The 24,061-nt window shown below is 39.0% G+C and overlaps 2 protein-coding genes across 2 annotated transcripts; both read right to left on the bottom strand.

The window, feature by feature from the left end:
* Positions 1-816: 816 nt before the first annotated feature.
* Positions 817-1,479, bottom strand: LOC135618222 (pterocarpan synthase 1-like). Its single transcript, XM_065119090.1, has one exon. It carries the CDS (start codon positions 1,434-1,436, stop codon positions 912-914), a length of 525 nt encoding a protein of 174 aa, XP_064975162.1. The 5' UTR covers positions 1,437-1,479; the 3' UTR covers positions 817-911.
* A 16,901-nt stretch (positions 1,480-18,380) lies between these two features.
* LOC135620394 (pterocarpan synthase 1-like) lies at positions 18,381-18,905 on the bottom strand. The gene has a single exon (XM_065123318.1). It carries the CDS (start codon positions 18,903-18,905, stop codon positions 18,381-18,383), a length of 525 nt encoding a protein of 174 aa, XP_064979390.1.
* Positions 18,906-24,061: the final 5,156 nt, after the last annotated feature.

The raw sequence follows: 24,061 nt of genomic DNA, 5'->3' as shown, positions 1-24,061 counted from the left end.
ACTACATTATGTAAATTATGTAAATTATAGAAAATTATGTGAATTAGTCTCATGTTCGATGATTTTGATTTATGTAGGAGCCATTATCACCGGAGGGTTCAACATCGGTGACGGCGGTCGGGCTCTTACCACCGTGGAAGTGAAGGTGGCTCATCTTCCCTCTTATGACAGATAAAGTGGAAGATAAGACAGAACGGGGATGAAGAGGATGAAGACAAGGCCATCCAGAATCATGAAGGCAACCAAGTCATCAAGGCGAAGGTAGATTTGACTTTTCCGTTTGAAAAGCTTGGTTGAACAGTGACCAAAGGACATCGGGCGGAAAAAGACAGTCGATCGTTCTTCCTTCGACTGCAGACTCTTCTTTGGTGGCTTGATCATACTTTTTAAAAGAGAAAACAGATTCAACAGATGTCCTACGTCACATTCGAACTTGTAAAGAGTAGGTGATCGTGTTTGTTTCCCAGTTGTTCTGGAATCACACCAGGAAGTACTTCAAATCTTTTCAGCACTTGATGTAGATTGACAAGGCATCTTCGATTCACCGTAGAATTTTGTACGACAACGCAGCCTCTTTCAAGTGGAGACGACAAGACCGAGATAGTCAAGTATGAGCAGGTAGCCGAATGGCATCATCTACAGTACTGACGACATAGCTTATTTACTCTGCTTCAGCTACTCTTTGTTGTACGTCTCCTGAATGCTCAAACACGCTTATTACTTTGTCGTAAGAATTTTAGCGGCAACTGTCAATTACTAATCACTTGGTACAAAGAGAAGATATGGAGTGCACGAGCCAATGGAAGCGATGCGGTATGAAAGAGAAAGAGCAAAGTATTGATGTAGAACAAGCTGCAAGGCAGAGCAGCTTTTATTGCAACAAACAATGAGAGGCAGCAGACGGCAGCTCATCAGTAGTGATAGATGTAGGCGTCGTACTCAAAAACAAGCTCCATCTGAGTAGTTCCAGTCGACCTGATGAGCCTGCTGATGGTGTAGCCTCGGGCCATCCGGAACTTGCCGGTGCCCCCAACGATGCCCCGCTCCATCCTAGGTTCCGTCAGCACCGCCCTGCCCAAGATGGAGAAGCTGCTTCCGTTGTACTTTCCGGCGGTGAACACGAAATTTAGCGCCGAGAGGTAGGCCGGACTCTCCAAGGATGCCTGCACGGTGAGCTCCTGCGCTTTCCCGATGAGCTTGGAGCTCGACTCACGCCCTGCCCTGAGAATGTTTTCGCCCACCCCGATGCTCCCGAAGGTGTTGTTGCCGGGAGGGCTGACGACGGTGATGGTGGTCGCGTTCGAGTCACCGTAGTAGTCGTAAAAGTAGAAGTGGAGGTGCGTCATCTTCTCTTTGTGTTCACGGCTGCTGCTCCCAATGGCAACAGTGGCGAAGAGAAAGAGGAGGAGGAGAGTGAAGGATGGAGATGAGGCCATGGAGAAGCTTGTGCAGGAAGTGCACAGGTGGGCGGAGGATTGTGTGGCGAGGCATGAGGGTTTCGTGGGCTTTTATCGACAAAGAAGTTGAGATACTATTATTCCACACGTGTTTTTTGTTCAACGGTCACGTAAGAATTTGCTTCAATTGCACCTCAATTCCTTTGACAAGTCAAAATCTCATGATCTTTGGGTAGATTAAACAAATTAATATTAAATAATGTATATATATTCTTATCCAAGAGATTAAATAAATCTCATATTGTGAGAGCAAATTGCGTGCATATTTGGCCCTTCATATTAAATCCATTGTAACATGATCGTGCTTGGGTGGAGGGTAGAGACATGGGAGAAGTCAAGCAGCTGTGTAAGTTGTTCAAACGCAAGCTGCTCCTTGCTCTGAATTCCAACTCGGTCGTGCAAAGATATATTGATACATCGTATTCAAACGTGGAAGGAGTAGGTGATTGAACAATTATTTGTCATTTTTGCTTTGACAGCACCGGGAGATTGCATATACATGTCTGATTCACTACAGCTTCCTATCCTTCTAGTGGAGGCAACGATAACAAGATAGACAAGGATCGGGCAGACACCAGCACAGGAACACCTTTAGCACATTAGGCTTCACTAAATCGAATTCCAAAATACCTGTTTAAGTTGATAATAATAAGCTGATCAAGTCTCTTACGTGGATCTAAACTAGAGATGTTATATGATGAACTGTGGAAGTAAATTTATATTAGAACTTAGGTGACTTCATTTTGTTGTGTAAGCATAAAAGTCGTAATATTAATGTTATTATTATGCCCAAGATTTTTATGTTATAGTACATGTCATTTGATTCGATGCTTATTCAGAAAATGTAGACCGTAAGGAGAACTAGACTCGTTTTCTCTTTTCTTTCTATCCGGACCATTATAAATAATATATTTAGGGATAAAGAGGATATGAGAGAATATATGTAATCTCTCATTAACTGGTTCATGTCACCAAAGATAGATGATAGAAGATATGTAATCTCTCAATCATGTTGTATATCCCTATCTCCTCTTATCTGCATATCTGCATTTCCATTGTTGTATTATTAACAGAGTTCCTCTCATCAATGTCATCTCCTAAAAATCCTACCATAATTAAACTTCCTTTCTATTAACTAATAATCAAAACTCAATCATATCCATAAGATATCTTACCTAATTAGATAGGACTCAATAATCTAATATATTCTTACTTGACCTATTAGTTAATAAGATACAAAAGGGTTCAAAATTAAAAATAAATAAAATAAAATTTATTTCAAAATAATTTTATTTAATTGGATTCTAAAATTTAAAAATTAATTATACACACATGAATTAAAAAAAAAGATAAACCAATATGTCTAATAAATATAATAATACTAGATTAAGTCTGACTAGTAATATGAGTTATAATGATTGTATGTCATCAATGTCATACTTCTTTCTATATATCATAACACTATTAGCCCTTCGTAATGTAGTCTAAAATGACTCATATAATTTATCTTGTCAAGACAATCTTATCATCACATTCAACTATAATATATACATACATAAATATGAACATGATAGTAGAAACAAATAACTTTACGTATAAAAATGTCAATTATAATATTCACTTAAATATGCATCACCGTAGCTTTTATGGTTTGTTCATAAACTCAATCATAAGAATATTTTTTTTAAAACACTTAAGGTTACAAGTCCTAGTAAATATATTAGCAATTAATATAGTGTGACTCAAGTTATTAATTAATATTGGTTATATCTATACTCTTTTCTCTAACTATCAAGTACTATATACATAATGTATAGAGCAACATATGTCATAAAGTATCATTAGCAATTTAGTAATTGAGTCTGACCACACCAAGTCTTGAGATAAAATTTTATAATTATAAGACTTGATTTGTGGCTTCAAAGCATATTATAAAATTAGCTTCTATTATTAATAATATAATAATATATTATTTTACAATGTATTTTTATAGGAGACCCTAACTAAATATGTCTTTATGCAATAGTCTCCTAGCTTCATCCACCATCAATATCCAAGCCATGTTTGTAAACTATAGAAAGTTATTTATAGACTTCGTCAAGTTCCAAAAGCTTGATATACTGAACCCGACTCTAGCATCAACTGACTTCATCGACTCCAAGTCGGACACCTCATTATTTCTATAATAATAAAAAGGAAGTACTATATATCTACTGGTGGATATGGATGACATTATCATTACAGCAATAATCTAATGGAGATTAAGAAATTTCTCAAGCAGTTGACAGATTATTTCTCTATCAAGGATCTGGAAATCTTAAACTAATTTCTGGAAGTAGAAACAATATTTACATCTTTTGAACTTTTTATATATCAAAAGAAGTATATTCAAGATCTATTACCAAAGACAAACATGCAGAATACCAAAGAAGTTATCACTCCACTCTCTACTATTGAATCACTCAACTTATATGATGGTATGCTTATTACGAATCTCACAATACCGATAAGTATTTGACTCCTTACAATACTTATACTTCATACGTTCAGATATTTCATTTACACTCAATAAATTATCATAATTTATGCATCGACTCTCCACTACGCTTTGGTCTACAGTAAAACGAGTCTTGCGGTATCTAAAAGAGACTCTTAATCATGGACTTATTCTTTGTAAACACTCATCACTTCATCTCCATGCCTTCGTCGATGTTGATTGGGTAAGTAACATTGATGATAGAACATTTACGTCAGCCTATATATCTTTCTTAGAGCAAATTCAATCAGTTGGAGTTCCAAGAAATAGAAAACAATCACAAAGTCCACCATTGAAGCTAAATACATAGTCATTATCACCATTGCTACAGAACTCAATTGAATCACCAACCTACTATAGGAACTTGACATTGACTCCAAATTTACTTCTACAATATACTGTGATAATGATGGTGCCACCTGCCTATGTACCAATTTAGTGTTCCACTCACGTATGAAACACATTGCTATCAACTTTTACTTCGTCAGATATTAAGTTGTCAAATATTAATTACATGTTTCTCATGTACATACTACTGATCAACTAGTAGACTCCCTCACAAAGCCTCTCGCTTGTAAAACATTTCAATTACATCGGTCCAAGATTGGTATCTTTGATAGAAGCTCAATCTTACGGGAGCATGATAGAAGATCCTAATTTGATTAATCATGATAGCGATGTTGGGTCCAGCCCATACGTGGGCTTAGACCGGATGATTTAGGCATTGAGCCCAAATCTAATTTATTAAAAAAAAGAAAAAAAAGGGAAGAAAGGGAAGTGGAGATGTACACGGCATGAGGCATACGTATGAAATGTGGAAACGATGTAAGGAAAAAAAAGAAAAGAAAGAGAGGATAGAAAAAAAATTAGATTTTGAGGCTTTTGTTAGATGATCAAGTGGCTAAATTTCATCAATTTTAGCTTAAATTTTATAAGGAGAATTCCTGTAATAAGCTCTATAATCCTAACTGTGCCGATCTAAGATTTGTCTTCTTTGAGGTACTTTTCCGATATACTTACTTGGTGAGACCTAAATTTTTTCTTTCATGAAATACATCTATGTGATGATGATATATTATTGTTAAGCTAAGATCTATGTTCTTGATGTTATTATGATCATCTAGTTATTCTAGAGAATACTTATTATAAACATGTTATCATTATTGGTGATAGTGAAGGTTTGAAGTGGACTACGGTCCCATAGCTTTTCCCGCATTTGATTTTTCATGTAAAAATTTAGTATCTCACTTTGTGATTGATTCATTGTTCTACTATTTATGATGCTTTAGTTAATATTTACTTTTGGTAGCAAGTTGGTATTTTGGTGAGGAACCTATTTTGATACACAAAGAGGGAAAAAAATTATTCTGCTATAATAGTTTTTCCCAATAAGCTGTCACGAACTTAGTTAATTTTGTCTAAGTTATGCGACACTCTTGTATGTCCGTAAAGGTGAGACTCCCTATGGTCTCTTAGGACCTACAAAAGAGAAAACAGGTTAGAGAATGCTTCTCACTCGGGATTCACAAGCGAGAATGCTTCTTATAATTAATATTCATCTGTTCAGTGAATAAAAATTTTCTCTTTCATAACATCTCAATTCTTCGGTTCAAACGCAAGCTGCTCCTTACTCTGAATTTAAACTCAGATTCATTGATACATCGTATTCAAACGTGGAAGGAGTAGGTGATTGAGCAAGTATTTGCCATTTTTTTATCAGTACTGACGTGCTTTGACAACACCAGAAGAAGATTGTGTATGCATGTCTGATTCGTTGCAGCTTCCTCTGCAGGTCGTCATCCTTCGAGTAGAGGCTGAAGAAAAGAATAGAAGATAAGAACAATTATTAAAGAAGCTTTATTGAAAAAGTTAAGAAGCTTTATTGAAGAAATGAAAAATGCTTCAATACATTAACATGTTCCCTCTTCTATTTATACAAATTAGGAGAAAGGATTTCCCTCAACAAAATAGAGGATTTTTCTCAATAGAATAAAGAGATTTCCTCATATAGTTGGAAAAATCTTATCTTCTATCATGCCCCTGCAAGATGGTGCTCTTGATAAGGATACCAATCTTGGATCGATGCAAAGAATGATTTACAAGCAAGAGACTTCGTGAGTAGGGCAAGAGCAGATCGCTGCTACTATTGTGATTGTTGTTGCTGTGAGGGCACAGGCATTCCCTTCGTTCTCCTTAAGTTCGCCTTTCGTTCTCCTTAAGTCTACAAACTGTTGGTAGATCAGCGAAGGCAGCAAAGGCTACCGCGGTGAGGAAGATGAGAATTGGCCATGGAGCCTCTTAGGAATGTTGGCTGCAGCGGCGTTGGTCGTTGGCCGAAGACAAGGGCGAAGCTTCGCTTTTCTCAACGACGTTGGTCGCTAGCCAAAGGCAAGAGCGAAACTTCGCTTTTCTCACTGCTCTGATATCATGAAGAAAAGAATAGAAGATAAGAACAATTATTGAAGAAGCTTTATTGAAGAAATGAAAATTCTTCAATATATTAACATGTTCCCTCTCCTATTTATACAGATTACGAGGAAGGATTTTCCTCTCCTATTTATACAGATTACAAGGAAGGATTTTCCTCTCCTATTTATACAGATTACAAGGAAGGATTTTTCTCTCCTATTTATACAAATTAGGAGAAAGGATTTCCCTCAATAAAATAGAGGATTTTCCTTAATAGAATAAAGAGATTTTCTCATATAGTTGAGGAAATCTTATCTTCTATCAGAGGTAACAATAACCTTTAGCACCTTTAGCAGACACCAGTGCTGGAACACCTTTAGCACATTGGGCTTCGCTAAATCAAATTCCAAAATGCCTATGTTTAAGTTCATAATAATAAGCTCATCAAGTTTTTATAGGCAGATTAAGTCTCTTACTTGGAACTAAACTAGAGATATTATATGAACTGTGAAAGTAAATTTATTGTAGAACTTGGTGACTTCACTTTGTTGTTGGCCCCTCAGCAAGTAGAATGAGGGCTGAAGGTGAGGGAGGAAGAGGTGCCTGTGAACGGCCGCTAGTGCTTGCGCACGTACGTGAAGGAGAGCAGTGATATGAAGCTGAGTGCCAGACGTACGACATTGGTCGAGCAGGAATAAAACGTCAGCAGGTAAACCTTTTATCGAACAGTTGAAGGAGCAAGGAAACGATAAAAACAGAATACTACTATGTAATTAAAAAAAATCTTTTCGATCAAGAAAATCGATGAAGTATTTAATAAGAGGTAAGATAATAACACTTACAAGATATTCCCAAGTGCACACAAACTTTCTATCTTGTTTCACGAGCTATGATCTTATTTATAGGACCTAATGATAACTATTTTATAATTTTCCAAGATAATGTCACTTATGATTGAGTTAAGTATAGGAACTATTTTATAATTTTTAGATCATGGGGCACTTCTTAAAACATGTCTAAAACTACTTAGAATATGATAACTACCTAGATAACTAGTATGAATCAATTCTTAACAAAATCCACCGTCATCATGTACTTATAAAACCGATGCAGCACCCAAATCCATCATTCTTTGTCTGTCAGCTACTTCCAGCATCGTTAATGCTCCCACAACCACTCGACCAATCTCACCTTGCTCGGGTGCTCCATCGGTTCTTTCGTCCTTCTGCAAGCAATCTCCAATGTCACATTTCGAAGCTATAGACAGCCGACTCTTTGCTGGCGTTGCTGGTGAAGAAGTATTCAGGGCCATGTAGCCCCTCGTCCCTGTGAAAGCTGTCATCTGCAGGTCACGTTCATGGTCCACGATTCTTGCAAGGTTCAAGTTGGCGTTGAATGCCGAATCCAGCATAAAGTTATTGGGCTTGATCGATGTTGCAGTGCACCACGCAATGCTCCCACCCTTGGTGGATGTAGCACAATGTAGAGACCAAGCCTAGGGTGACCTTATGCCTCACCAGTCATCGAAGTGATTCTTGGCGCTGTGGAGGTAGGAATCGAACTTTCCATTGGGCATGAACTCGTAGACGAGCAAGAACTCATAATGGTTGTGGCACCGCTCGAGTTTCCAATGCCTCAACCAGCTAATGGCGTTGAGCTCAGATATTTCTTTTCCTCTTTCATCCCCTTGGAGATCCTTTTGATCACCAGTTCAAACTTCAATTCATTAGCCTTTGCAGAAAGATCCAAAATCTACTTTCCCTAGCTTTCTCTCTACGAGAAGTCCCTTGTTGCGATAGCCAGCTCTTTGTAAGTCAACGTCTAATTGGCCCTTTCTCATTCTCGAACTCATGCCGTCATAGTTGATGTCCTCCGCATCCATCTCTTGCCTGCTATGGTCTTCTTTCTTTCATAGATAACACAAGCCAATAGCAAGCTCAACACAAGCATCAAGGCGACCACTCTGGTAACCAAACCAGCTGCTCATGTTGAACTTAGTATGGCGGCTCGTATTATCAGAACCATAGTAGAAAATGGTTGAATGCAAAAGGCATGGAACTGTTGAGAAGAAACCTGTTAAAGCAGAATATTCTTTTCCCTGTTTGTTTAACGTGGAAAACCCAATGTGGGAAAAACCACGGGACCGTAGTCCACCTCAAACTTCCACTATCAATGATAACAGGTTTATAGTAGGTCTTCTCTAGAATAACTAGAGGATCAGACGATGGATCTCCTCAAAAGAGAATTCTAGGTCTCACAGAGTGGATATCACATGAAAGTACCTTAGAGAGGGTAAATTGTAGATCAACACCGTTAGGATTGTAGAGTTTACTGCAAGGATTCTCCACATAAAATTTGGGCCAAAACTGACAACGTTTGGCCACCGATCGTCAAGTAGAAATCTCAGAAACCTAATTTTTTTCTCTCTATTTTTCTCTCCTCTTTTCTCTGCATGTCGCCGCACGCTACAATCTGCACACTTACTGCGCACGCTGCCCTCTCACTCAATTTTGCCCTTTCTCTCTTAATTTCTTTGATTTGGGCTGATGGCCCAAATTTGTCCAAGCCCACATATAGGCTGGATCCAACCATTCTCCCCCTACAGCTCATATGGTGGGCTGTACCAAGCCCGCTCTTCGCCTACATGCTTCAAGCTTCTCCTTAGGCAAAGACTTTGTCAACATATCTGAACATTTCTCATTGGTATGCACCTTTTCCAACTGTAATTCTTTCATCTCAAGCACATCACGAATCCAGTGATATATCACATCAATATGCTTGGATCTAGAATGGTATGTTGAATTTTTGGAGAGGTGAATGGCGCTCTGACTGTCACAGTAAACAGTATATACTTCCTGTTTCAAGCCCAATTTCTATAGAAACTTTTTCATCCATAAAGCTTCCTTGCAGACTTCAGTAACTGCTATGTATTCTGCTTTTGTGGTTGATAGAGCAACACACTTCTGTAACTTAGACTGCCAAGAGACTGTTACTCCTGCAAATGTCATCAAGAATCCTGAAGTGAACTTCCTGGAATCAGTATCACCTACCATGTCTGCATCTGTGTAGCCTTCTAACATAGGTTCATCACTGCCAAAACATAAACACAACCTGGAAGTACCTCTTATATATCTTAATATCCATTTCATTGCTGCCCAATGTTCTTTTCCAGGATTAGAGAGAAATCGGCTGACAACTCCAACTACATGAGCTATATCTGGCCTAGTATAAACTATAGCATACATCAAACTGCCTATTGCAGATGAGTAAGGCACTCTGGACATTTCTTCTTTTTCTTTCTCACTTGTAGGACATTGTTTCGAACTAAGTTTGAAATGACCTGCAAGTGGGGAACAAACTGCTTTGGCTTTACTCATGTTGAATCTTTCAAGAACCTTTTCAATGTAAGTCTCCTAAGATAGCCAAATCTTCATTTTCTTCCTATCACGAAGAATCTTCATGCCAAGTATTTGTTTCACCGATCCTAAGTCTTTCATGGCAAAAGACTTACTTAGCTCTCTTTTAAGCTTTCCAATTTTTCCAACATCATGGCCAACAATCAGCATATCATCAACATATAGCGGTAAAATAATAAAATCATCATCTGAAAATTTCTTCATAAACACACAATGATCAGATGTGGTTCTATCATACCCTTGGCTCATCATAAAGGAATCAAACTTCTTATACCATTGTCTAGGTGCCTGTTTGAGTCAATATAAGTTTTTCTTAAGCTTACATACCATATTTTCTTTTCCCTTGACTTTGAAACCTTCTAGTTGCTCCATGTAAATTTCTTCTTCTAAGTCACCATGAAGAAATGCTGTTTTTACATCAAGTTGCTCAACTTCTAAATTCAAACGGGCAGCCAAACCAAGAACAACTCGAATATAGGACATTTTTACAATCGAAGAAAAAATTTCTTCAAAGTCAATACCTTTCTTCTGACTGAATCCTTTCACAACTAATCGTGCCTTGTATCTTTGTTGTGAGCTATTGTTTTCAGTCTTCAATTTATAAACCCACTTATTCTTGAGAGCTTTCTTCTCTTTAGGCAACTTTACCAAGTCATAGGTATGGTTCTCAAGCAGGGATCTTATCTCTTCTTGCATGGCTTTAACCCACTCATTCTTATTCTCATGTAGAATAGCTTCTTGGTAAGTTTCTGGCTCTCCCCCATCAGTAAGCATAACATACTTATGTGGAGGATATCTGGTAGAGGGTTGTCGCTCTCTAGTGGATCTTCTCAATGGAATCTCAACTGGTAGTGGAGGTGCTTGTTCAGTTGGTTCAGCATAATCAACTGTAGGTGTATCATCACTTACATTCTCACCATGATCTTCTTGTTCATCTCCCCCATGATCATCATGAACTACAGATGAAGAAACTGGACCCAAACTCCAAGGAATATAAATAGAGGTTTCTGGCTTCTCAATATTATCACCATCATCAAACAATTGGTCTTCAAGAAACACAACATCTCTGCTTCTAATAATCTTCTTGTTCACTGGATCCCATAATCTGTACCCAAACTCTTCATGACCATATCCCAAGAAGATACATGCTTTTGCCTTATTATCAAGCTTGGACCTCTCATCTTTGGGAATATGAACAAATGCTTTACACCCAAATACTCTCAAATGATTATAAGATATATCTTTTCCTCTCCATAATCTCTTTGGAACATCACCTTGCAGAGGAACTAATGGAGAAAGATTTATCAGGTCAACTATAGTTCTCATAGCCTCCCCCAAAATGACTTCGGTAACTTGGCGTGAGAAAGCATACACCTAATCCTTTCTTCAATGGTTCTGTTCATCCTTTCTGTCACACCGTTCTGCTGAGGAGTTTTAGGAACTGTTTTCCCAAGCCTGATACCATGAAACCTGCAATAATTCTCAAAAGGACCCCTGTACTCGCCACCATTATCTGATCGAATACACTTTAGTTTTCTGTCAGTTTCTCTTTCAACACTGACATGAAACTCCTTGAAAGCATCGAGTACCTGATCTTTAGATTTCAAAGCAAAAGCCCAAACTTTTCTAGAATGGTCATCAATAAAAGTAACAAAATAAAGAGCATATCCAAGAGTTCTAATTTGCATAGTACAGACATCAGTATGAACTAAATCAATAACATATGATCTTCTAGATGATGGGTATGTTTGAAATGCAACTCTATGTGTTTTTTCAGCTAAGCAATGATCACAAGATTTAAGAGATGTACCTTGCAACTCTGGTAAGTACTGTTTTCTAGCAAGAGTTTGAAGTCCCTTCTCGCTGATATGTCCAAGCCTCTTATGCCAAAGATCTATACTTTCACCTTTTCGAATTGCATTAATCTCTCCTTTGTGTAGCTTAGCTTCCATGATATAAAAAGAGTTAATCTTCTTTCCTTTTGCCACAATTAGAGAACCTTTAGTGAGTTTTCATTTACTATCATCAAAATAATGTGCAAAGCTCTCATCATCAAGTCTACCTGTAGATATCAAGTTAAGACGAATATCTGGAACATGCCTTACATCTTTGAGTATTAATTTGCTCCCAATACTGGTCTCCAAGCAAATATCTCTAATATCCACAATTTTAGATGTACCACTGTTTCCCATTTTGACATTACTGTTGGGAAATCATGGGGGGGCGACATCATATGCGCAGCGGAAGAACAAGAAAACAAAATCCCCGATTCCCAAAAAAAAGTTCGTCGTCGTGCGAAGATTGGTGCGCAAAAAATCCGCAAAACACAAAACTGCGTATAGAGATTGTGTTACCTAGGGAGATCGTATATCCCTATTTCCTTGCAGATCCTTAGGAGAGGGTGAAGGAGGTCAAACGTCCTCCTCTCTAGCGGTGATCCACACAGCAGGGTTGCGACGACGCTCCTCAAATCTCCAGGCCTACTCTGAGGTGGAGAGGGAGAGGAGAATAGGAAAGGCAAGCAAAGACTCTAGCCTATGAGGCTGTGAATCCCTCCTATTTATAGAGATCCCGTGTCAAACCCTAATAGGTCCTTCCCTAGTGGGTATTGGATCTGCATCCAATAAGACAAGGGCTCCGTCGGATATCTCATATCCGAACCTCTACTCATCGCAATGCCTACCATATGTGTGTGACCCTCTAGGCCCAATATCGAGCTGGCCGTGAGTCATACCTGTCAGAACTCCTTCTAACTCAGTGAATTATTATCTCTGTAATAATTCACTCGACTCATCGACTACGGACGTACTAGGCCACTACGCCGTAGTCCCTAGACGATACAGGGGAATCCAATCCATTGGACCTGTCTGTCCTCAGTTACCATGTACCTATAGTCCCTCATCCATCTAATATCCCAGAGACCGTATATCGAGCATGGTGCTGTCAGACCCATACGGTTTTTACTCAAGTCTCGCTCTAATCGGATTCTCCCGGAGAACTCTTTCTCTCTCAACCCGAATGACCCTGGCCAGGGATTTGTCTGAGCAAGAACACATGGGATATTCCTCTCATGACGCCGAGAGTGGATGATCCTCTGTCAACACTCAATAGCCCTCGTAAGGTCGACTACCACTCCCAATGACCAGTTGTACTAGATCTGGGACAACCAAACCTATAAGTCTGGTATCAAAGAGTGGAGCACTCATACAGGACATCCTTGGTGTCTCAAGTCTAAGGACCAGATACACCACTAGGACTACGGAATCGCTGTCTGACAATAAGGCATCATCAACCATCCAGCATTCCGTAAGCGGATCAATCAGTGAACTCATTCTCCAATGAGCACATGTACTATATCCCTAGTGTCCCTACACGAGCAGCTATGAGACAAGCTGCATCCATCATATGGACGGGTATACAGCACACCAGTCTATCCGGTTATCACAATGTCCCTCTCGAGTAACCTATGACCGGGATTATTTAGGATATGTGTTTAAAGGTGAATCGATCTCATTATCGTGATCTTATCACGATCCGATTCCCATTGCACAAATCCAAGGACATCATAATATATATATGCATTTATGCAATAGTTATAAAGTGATATACGCCAAAATATAATAAGCAAAAAGATTCTGTATCAAGTCACACGTGCCATCACTCACGTGATTGGCTTGCTGGGCACCTATAACTAGCAATTACCAAAATCACCAGCAGTGTAAGATCTAAAGAAATCACTATGAGAAGTGACATGAAATGAAGCACCAGAGTCAACTACCCAATTACTGTCCTGAGCTACAAGGCTAACACAACCTTCATCACAGACAATAGTGATATTACCTTCAGCAGCAACTGTATTGGTCTCTTTCTCATTTTTCTTCATTTCATTCTGTTCTCGCTTCCAAAACCTACACTCTTTCTTCATGTGACCTGGCCTGTTACAGTGAAAACATTTGATATCTCTTCTAGACTTAGATCTTCCTCTATATCCATGTGGATTTCTGCTATGACTTCTTCCACGTCTTTCTTATTTTTCAGTAACAAATGCCCCAGAAGAAGATTCACCATGTTCTTTCCTTCTGGCATCTTCAATTAGCAAACTGTCTTTAACCATATCTATAGTTAGAGTCCCCTCTGGCGTGGAGTTACAAATAGTCACCACATACGTTTCCCAACTTTCTGGTAAAGAGCTGAGAAGTAATAATCCCTGCATCTCATCATCTATATTCATTTTCATAGCAACCAACTTATTTGCAAGACTCTGAAATAGGCTTATGTGCTCAACAATGTTACCACCATCTTTATACTTCAAATTTACAAGCCTTTTGAGGAGAGAAATTCTATTTCCCACTGTCTTTTTCGCAAAGAGATTTTCTAACCTTTGCTAAACAACATCAGCTCTGGTTTCATCTGAAATATGCTCATGCAAGTTTATATCCATCCATCTTCTAATATAGGCAATAGCTTTTCTATGTTGAACTCCCCATTCTTCATCGTCCATAGTAGAAGGTTTATCTTTAACCTTGATGGGCTTATACAAATCTTTACAATAAAGCAAATCTTCCATCATACGCCTCCAAGTTGAATAATTTGATTAGTTCAATTTAATCATACAATCTGACTGCTCTATTTCAATCACACAAGAAAAACTAGCACCAAATAACCTGTTGCTCGGATACCACTTGTTGGGAAGAAACCTGTTAAAGCGAAATATTCTTTTCCCTCTTTGTGTATCAAAATGGGTTCCTCATCAAAAATACCAACTTAATATCCAAATGAAAATATCAACCAGCACAGCATAAACAATAGAGCAAAAATCAATCACACAGTGAGACCAAATCTTTTTAACGTGGAAAACCCAATGTGGGAAAAACCACGGGACCGTAGTCCACCTCAAACTTCCACTATCAATGATAATAGGTTTACAGTAGGTCTTCTCTAGAATAACTAGAGGATCAGAATAATATCAAGATCATAGATCTTGGCTCAAGAATAACATATCTTCATCATGTACGATGGATCTCCTCAAAAGAGAATTCTAGGTCTCACAGAGTGGATATCACATGAAAGTACCTTAGAGAGGGTAAACTGTAGATCAACACCGTTAGGATTGTAGAGTTTACTGCAAGGATTCTCCACATAAAATTTGGGCCAAAACTGACAACATTTGGCCACCGATCGTCAAGTAGAAATCTCAGAAACCTAATTTTTTTCTCTCTATTTTTCTCTCCTCTTTTCTCTGCATGTCGCCGCACGCTACAATCTGCACACTTACTGCGCACGCTGCCCTCTCACTCAATTTTGCCCTTTCTCTCTTGAGATGGCACAAATTTGTCCAAGCCCACATATGGAGCCTTACTTGATCAAGATTGAGATAAATAGGGGGAGTGTCGTCAGATTTACATAGGGGATGAGGGAGCATATCTAGTAAGGTATGGTGCTTTTTTTTTCCTTTTAGTTTTATTTTTTTAATAAATAGATTATTTTTTATTGGATCGAGATATATATATATATATATACATATATATATTGCTGAGACATATTCCTAAAGAGGGCATAAAATATTAGAAAGTATAAAATAATATTAAAGTCAGACATAAGTTATAGAATTTTGATTGGGTGATTTTCTGGGAAAAGCACATATTTTGGGCTTTTCCTTGGAAGATGTCTCCCCTTTTTAGATTTCCTTAACAGCGCCCCCTTTCTTTACATAATTTTGAATATAATAGCCAACCACCTAATTATAGAATCCAAATTAGGTCGGTTTTAGTTAATTCAAGCAGGTTTATGATATTTTTAGAATAGTTTAAGTAGGTTAAAGTTGGTTCAATTTAAAATTAGGTTAGTTCAGCTCACGCAAACCAATGTTTAGGAACCAATGCCAGGACTAGTGTGCTCAGTAGCTTTCTATCTTTTATTCTAAAGAATTCAAGTGATTTTAGTTGATGTTATTGGTGAATTTTTTGTGCTCATAAAACTTTTATCATTTATGACTAATGATTCTTTGTCTCTAATCCTTGATTAAGATTAAAGTTGATGTTGTAATGAATATGTTTAATACACTTTTCGCATGGGAGAGGGATTCCCGACTCAACCCTTAGAAATTTAAGTAAGCTCGAGATAGTATATAGGTGTTTAAGGTGTGCTCCCTTATCATTGGGGAAGGGATTGTCTTTTACATATGTTTATCGAAGGGTCGAACATACAAGGCTCTTAATGATCCACGATACCTCGGAAGATCGACCCATGCTTTTAGCACGATGCGAGCCCACCTGCACGGCTTTGAGTTATGTAGTATCACCTTTAGGTCATCACGGATGGCTTGATGTAGGATATGGTATGTGTACGGTTATCATCACCGTCAGTTTCGATATGTTTTGTCATTGCACGTACATAACGTTGGTCATGAGGTGGCTACTGCTCGTTACCACGAAAGGCCAAAATATACTCATTCAATACTCCATCTCCTTATTAGAAATTTTGAATTTGGTTCAAGCTCGTATACTTGCTGATGAATAGGGCCCATCCCCGAGGCGCTTGTGCGGCCTCAAGCGACTGTTGGCTGAGATCGGGAAAAGATCTGCTGATGCCTTAGGTTTGCCGTCCTCAGGATGTAATGAATCAGCCCGACACATTGAGTCGATAAAGGCCAAGTGGTTTGTCAGTGATTAGATGTATCATATGTGCTTGGAAGCTAGATCGAAGCTTCCTTACGGCCGCCTGTGCAAACACCAACTTCTCGATTGGCGGACATAGTTGGTGAGTAGTACCGAGTGTCGTCGATGACTGCGTCGCCTTTGTTCATCTTCGACCTCGTGTCTTGACTAAAACCGGGACCACGGTGGACAAGCAGAACACAAGGCATAAAATCCACGCTCTGTGCAGCATCATGGCTGACAAATTCACAGATATCATTGCTCATTAGAGAAAGATGAAACCGGCACAAGCTAGCGTCAAAAACCAATGTTCTCTCTCATCAGAACGAGAGAGAAGCTAGACAAGAACTGCGTTTTGCTTTCTTGTCTCGTTGCGTAGATCGAATTCTTGGATTCTTGTCTCGTTTCGTAGAAAAAGTATGAAAAGCCAACATTAGTTGGGTTGGGATGGCTCATGAGAGATCAACGTACATCATCAAATTGCACATCTTAGGTAATATCCTGTAAGAAATTACATCGGAAGAAGAAATTTCTTTTACCCGTATTTTGTTTTGGAGTGATGTTTCTTTTTCTTTTCATTTTGTCAATTAAAAGAGGATAGACTTTCCATCTTTTCCTTAAAGAATCATTCAGTTATGTCGGATCGTGTTCTAAATACAAGCTAAACGTTTCTTTTGTCTTAATCATTTGTGTTTAAGGGAATCAAGCATGATCTGATGTGGGAGGAAGTATGGAGGATTGGGTGGCGAGGCATGAGGGGAGGGGGTTGTGGGCTTTTATACATTCAGACAAAGAAGTATTGTGTGTTCATGCACGGAAGTTGTGTTTGGACTCCGCCACCATTGGATTGAGAAAGATAGCCGACTTCGACTCCTTTGACAAAGTCCAAATGTCAGAACTGGGGAGGAGATATCTCTGGGGATATGTATATATTTTCTTTTCGTTTATATTTAGTAGTATTTGGACTCCATTATAGAAAATTATGTAAAATATCTACTACATTATGTAAATTATGTAAATTATAGAAAATTATGTGAATTAGTCTCATGTTCGATGATTTTGATTTATGTAGGAGCCATTATCACCGGAGGGTTGACATCGGTGACGGCGGTCGGGCTCTTACCACCGTGGAAGTAAAGGTGGCTCATCTTCCCTCTTATGACAGATAAAGTGGAAGATAAGACAGAACGGGGATGAAGAGGATGAAGACAAGGCCATCCAGAATCATGAAGGCAACCAAGTCATCAAGGCGAAGGTAGATTTGACTTTTCCGTTTGAAAAGCTTGGTTGAACAGTGACCAAAGGACATCGGGCGGAAAAAGACAGTCGATCGTTCTTCCTTCGACTGCAGACTCTTCTTTGGTGGCTTGATCATACTTTTTAAAAGAGAAAACAGATTCAACAGATGTCCCACGTCACATTCCAACTTGTAAAGAGTTGGTGATCGTGTTTGTTTCTCAGTTTGTACTGGAATCACACCAGGAAGTACTTCAAATATTTTCAGCACTTGATGTAGATTGACAAGGCATCTTCGATTCACCGTAGAATTTTGTACGACAACGCAGCCTCTTTCAAGTGGAGACGACAAGACCGAGATAGTCAAGCATGAGCAGGTAGCCGAATGGCATCATCTACAGTACTGACGACATAGCTTATTTACTCTACTTCAGCTACTCTTTGTTGTACGTCTCCTGAATGCTCGAACTTGCTTATTACTTTGTCGTAAGAATTTTAGCGGCAACTGTTAATTACTAATCACTTGGTACAAAGAGAAGATATAGAGTACACGAGCCAATGGCATCGATGCGGTATGAAAGAGAAAGAGCAAAGTATTGATGTAGAACAAGCCGCAAGGCTGAGCAGCCCTTATTGCAACAAACAATGAGAGGCAGCAGACGGCAGCTCATCAGTAGTGATAGATGTAGGCGTCGTACTCAAAAACAAGCTCCATCTGAGTAGTTCCAGTCGACCTGATGAGCCTGCTGATGGTGTAGCCTCGGGCCATCCGGAACTTGCCGGTGCCCCCAACGATGCCCCGCTCCATCCTAGGCTCCGTCAGCACCGCCCTGCCCAAGATGGAGAAGCTGCTCCCGTTGTACTTTCCGGCGGTGAACACGAAATTTAGCGCCGAGAGGTAGGCCGGACTCTCCAAGGATGCCTGCACGGTGAGCTCCTGCGCTTTCCCGATGAGCTTGGAGCTCGACTCACGCCCTACCCTGAGAATGTTTTCGCCCACCCCGATGCTCCCGAAGGTGTTGTTGCCGGGAGGGCTGACGACGGTGATGGTGGTCGCGTTCGAGCCACCGTAGTAGTCGTAAAAGTAGAAGTGGAGGTGCGTCATCTTCTCTTTGTGTTCACGGCTGCTGCTCCCAATGGCAACAGTGGCGAAGAGAAAGAGGAGGAGGAGAGTGAAGGATGGAGATGAGGCCATGGAGAAGCTTGTGCAGGAAGTGCACAGGTGGACGGAGGATTGTGTGGCGAGGCATGAGGGTTTCGTGGGCTTTTATGGACAAAGAAGTTGAGATACTATTATTCCACACGTGTTTTTTGTTCAACGGTCACGTAAGAATTTGCTTCAATTGCACCTCAATTCCTTTGACAAGTCAAAATCTCATGATTTTTGGGTAGATTAAACAAATTAATATTAAATAATGTATATATATTCTTATCCAAGAGATTAAATAAATCTCATATTGTGAGAGCAAATTGCGTGCATATTTGGCCCTTCATATTAAATCCATTGTGACATGATCGTGCTTGGGTGGAGGGTAGAGACATGGGAGAAGTCAAGCAGCTGTGTAAGTTGTTCAAACGCAAGCTGCTCCTTGCTCTGAATTCCAACTCGGTCGCGCAAAGATATATTGATATTGATACATCGTATTCAAACGTGGAAGGAGTAGGTGATTGAACAATTACTTGCCATTTTTTATCAGTACTGACGTGCTTTGACAGCACCGGAAGAAGATTGCGTATACATGTTTGATTCGCTGCAGCTTCCTATCCTTCTAGTAAGGCAACGATAACAAGATAGACAAGGATCCGGCAGACACCAACACTGGAACACCTTTAGCACATTATGCTTCGATAAATCGAATACCAAAATGCCTATGTTGATAATAATAAGCTCATCAAGTCTCTTACATGGAACTAAACTAGAGATGTTTGTTATATGATGAACTGTGGAAGTAAATTTATATTCGAACTTAGGTAACTTTGTTTTGTTGTGTAAGTATAAAAATCATAATATTAGTGTTATTATTATGCAGAAGATTTTTGTGTCAAAATCTAAAATCAAATAATAATATATCTAAATTTATAATACATGTCATTTGATTCATTGCTTATTCAAAAAATCTTTTTTATATATAAATAAATTGTAAGGACCTTTAGGAGAACTATACTTGTTTTCTCCTTTCTTTTTATTCTTCACATGACCATTGTAAGCAATGAATTTAATGATAAATGGGATATGAGAGGAGATATGCAATCACTCATTGACTGGTTTACGTCATCAAAGGAAGATGATAGAAGATATATAATCTCTCAATCATATCGTATATTCTTGTCTCCTCTTATCTGCGTATGTGCATTTTCGTTATTGTGTTATTAAGAGAGTCCCTTCTATCAAGGTCATCTCGTCAAGAATCCTATCATAATTAAACTTTCTTTCTATTGATCAATAATAAAAATCCAATCATATCAATAAGATATCTTGTCTAATTAGATAGGACTACATAATCTAATATATTCCCACTTGGCCTATTAGTTAGTAAGATAAAAGGGTTGAAAATCAAAAATAAATAAAATAAAATTTATTTTAAAATAATTTTATTTAATTAGATTCTAAATTTTAAAAATCAATTATACACATGCGAATTTTTAAAAAAGGTAGGCCAATATATCTAATAAATATAATAATACTACATTAAGCCTCACTAGCAATATAAATTATAACGATTATATGTCATCAATGTCATACTTTTTTCTATATATCATAAAACTATTAATCCTTCCTAATATAATCCAAAATAACTCATATAATTTGTTTTCTCAAGACAATCTTATCATCGCATTCAACTATAATATATACATACATAAATGTGAACATGATAATAGAAATAAATAACTTTACGTATAAGAATGTTAATTATAATATTCACTTAAATATGCATCACCATAGCTTTTATGGTTTGTTCATAAACTCAATCATAAGAATATTTTTTTCAAAACACTTTAGATTACAAGTCCAAGTTATAGTAGCAATCAATATAGTGTGACTCAAGTTATTAATTAATATTGGTTATATCTATACTCTTTTCTCTAACTATCAAGTGCTGTATAAATAATGTATAGAGCTACATATGTCATAAAGTATCTTTAGCAATTTAGTAATTGAGTCTTGAGATAAAATTTTATAGTTATAAGACTTGATTTGTGGCCTCAAAGCATATTATAAAATTAGCTTCTATTATTAATAATATAATAATGTATTATTTTACAATGTATTTTTATAGGAGACCCTAACTAAATATGTCTTTATGCAATAGTCTCCTAGCTTCGTCCACCATCAATATCCAAGCCATGTTTGTCAACTATAGAAAGCTATTTATGTTAGGATCGGAGCGGCACTAAGAGGGGGGGGGGGTGAATTAGTGCAGCGGTGAAGTGCGATAAACTTTTCACGATTTAAACACTTTTCGGAAACTTCGTACAATAAAAGCAAGGTTTTCGTTTAAAACCGTTTCGATTGCGTTTTAACTTGAAGAGATAAGTAAAATGGAGACAAAGCAGTATAGCATTAAAGTGCAAATGGTTTGCAATAATATAAATGACAATAAGTAAATGCAAACCAGAGATTACGTCGATTTTACAGTGGTTCGGTCAAATGACCTACATCCACTTGCGAGGCCCCTCTTCGATGAGGCTCCCACCTTCCACTAGCAAATCTCTTGAAAGGGAAGGGTAAATATCCCTCTTACAACTTTTACAAGCGGTTCACTCTCTTACAGATTTTCAGCAAGAAAGAAGGAGGTGAACACTAGCAAATTGAAAACAAGACTAGCAAAGACTCTTCTAAGACTTTTCTCTCAATCAATTACTTCTCAAAAAGTTGTAATCTCAGCTGAGATTTGAGGGGTATTTATAAGCCTCAAGAGGATTCAAATTTGGGCTCCAAATTTGAATTCTCTTGGAGTTCCCAATGCTGGCGGTGCCACCGCCTGTCAGTTTCTGACCCTGACAGTGCTGGGCGGTGCCACCACCTACAGTGTTTTCAGCCCACTAGTTGGGCTTCAATCTTGGCCCAAACTAGTCTGAACTCGGGCCCAATTGGCCCCTACTTGGGTTATAGGATTAATACCTAATCCTAACCCTAATTAACATGCTAATTACGAATTTAAAAATATTTTATAAGCTATTACAAAGTCCATAAGTCAAGACTTTTCCGGCGAGCTTCCGGCGAACTTTCGGCGGTCTTCCGATAAACTCTCGGAAACCATTCTACGGACTCCCGGCAAGCTCTTAAACTTCACGATTTGATCTTGGCGAGTACCAACGAGCTTCTTCGGCAAGCTCCGATCTCTCTCGGCGAGCTCCGCGAACTTCCCACGAACCTTTCAGTGAGCTTCCAAAAAACCCTTCGGCAAGCTCCCTATTCATTCTCGGCTAGTTCCGGCAGCATTCCCGACGAACCTTCGGACTTCCGTCGAACTCTCGAACTCCCAATGAATCCTTTGCACTTGACTCCGCACTTTGTTTCGCTTTATGTCTTTCTCATTATCATAGTTATTCCTGCACACACAAACTAAAACTCTACTCCGATCTAGACAATTATTACAACGCGAATCGACATTCCGTTGCCCAGCACGTCATTGGTTGGCGCTTCGTCTGATTCTTCAGCGCATCGTCTTCTCTTGTGGCTCGTTGCCCAATCGGCGGTTGACCTCCGCAACCCCGATATCCTTAGCGCAATTCTGCTCTCCTTGGCCCGATGCCCGACGTCCGAAGCTTTCTGCCGTCCAACATCCTGACGTGATCTCCTCTGGCGCAACATCAATTCCTCCTGCGTTAACTGTCTAATCCTGATCGAGTAGACCTGCATCACTCAAAATGCAGTTTAAATTATAAACACATATCAAGTGGTTTCATCATCAAAATACGAGATTCAACAATTTATAGACTTCGTCAAGCTCCAAGAGCTTGATATACTAAACTCGGCTCATTTTTAGCCTCAACTGACTTCATCGACTCCAAGTCGGACACCTCATTATTTCTTCAATAATAAAAAGGAAGTATTATATATCTACCGGTGGATATGGATGACATTATCATTACAGTAATAATCTAATAGAGATTAAGAATTGACAGATTATTTCTCTATCAAGGACCTAGAAATCTTAAACTAATTTTTGGAAGTAGAAACAATATTTACATCTTTTGAACTTTTTATATATCAAAAGAAATATATTCAAGATCTGTTAGCAAAGACAAACATGCAGACTCTTTGCTGGCTTTGCTGGTGAAGAAGTATTCAGGCCATGTAGCCCCTCGTCCCTGTCAAAGCTGTCATCTGCATGTCACGTTCATGGTCCACGAGTGTTGCAAGGTTCAAGTTGGCGTTGAATGCCGAATCCAGCATAAAGTTGTTGGGCTTGATCGATGTTGCAGTCCACCACGCAATGCTCTTGATCGATGTTGCAGTCCACCACGCAATGCTCCCACCCTTGTGGAGGTAGCACAATGTAGAGGCCAAGCCTAGGGTGACCTTATGCCTCACCAGTCATCGAAGTGATTCTTGGCGCTGTGGAGGTAGGAATCGAACTTTCCATTGGGCATGAACTCGTAGACGAGCAAGAACTCATAATGGTTGTGGCACCGCTCGAGTTTCCAATGCCTCAACCGGCAAATGGCGTTGACCTCAGATATTTCTTTTCCTCTTTCATCCCCTTGGAGATCCTTTAGGTCACCAGTTGAAACTTCAATTCATTAGCCTTTGCAGAAAGATCCAAAATCTACTTTCCCTATCTTTCTCTCTACGAGAAGTCCCTTGTTGCGATAGCCAGCTCTTTGTAAGTCAATGTCTAATTGGCCCTTTCTCATGCTCGAACTCATGCCGTCATAGTTGATGTCCTCCGCATCCATCTCTTGCCTGCTATGGTCTTCTTTCTTTCATAGATAACACAAGCCAATAGCAAGCTCAACACAAGCATCAAGGCGACCACTCTGGTAACCAAACCAGCTGCTCATGTTGAACTTAGTATGGCGGCTCGTATTGTCAGAACCATAGTAGAAAATGGTTGAATGCGAAAGGCATGGAACATGATGGAACCATCGACCATGAGTTCGAGAGCGCTATAGGGCCAGTGAGGTTCCCCCACAGAGCTGATCACATGAACAAAGAGACTTCTCAAGTAAAAGAAAGGGAGAAGAGAAAGGAAGAACTTTGGGCTTGATGTGACCATCAAAAGGATGTTCAAGGGATCAAAATAAGAAAGAAAAGAACACACGTCCAAGGATAAGGCCACTAGTCGATTGAGTGATAGGAACCTTGTGCAGTCCACCAGTTAGGTGCCACAACATGTTGTGTTG

Source organism: Musa acuminata, chromosome BXJ2-8 (assembly GCF_036884655.1).
Source record: "Musa acuminata AAA Group cultivar baxijiao chromosome BXJ2-8, Cavendish_Baxijiao_AAA, whole genome shotgun sequence".
Lineage (NCBI taxonomy): Eukaryota > Viridiplantae > Streptophyta > Magnoliopsida > Zingiberales > Musaceae > Musa > Musa acuminata.
Note: the sequence above shows the minus strand (reverse complement) of the source record. Positions and strands in the feature narration are given on the sequence as shown.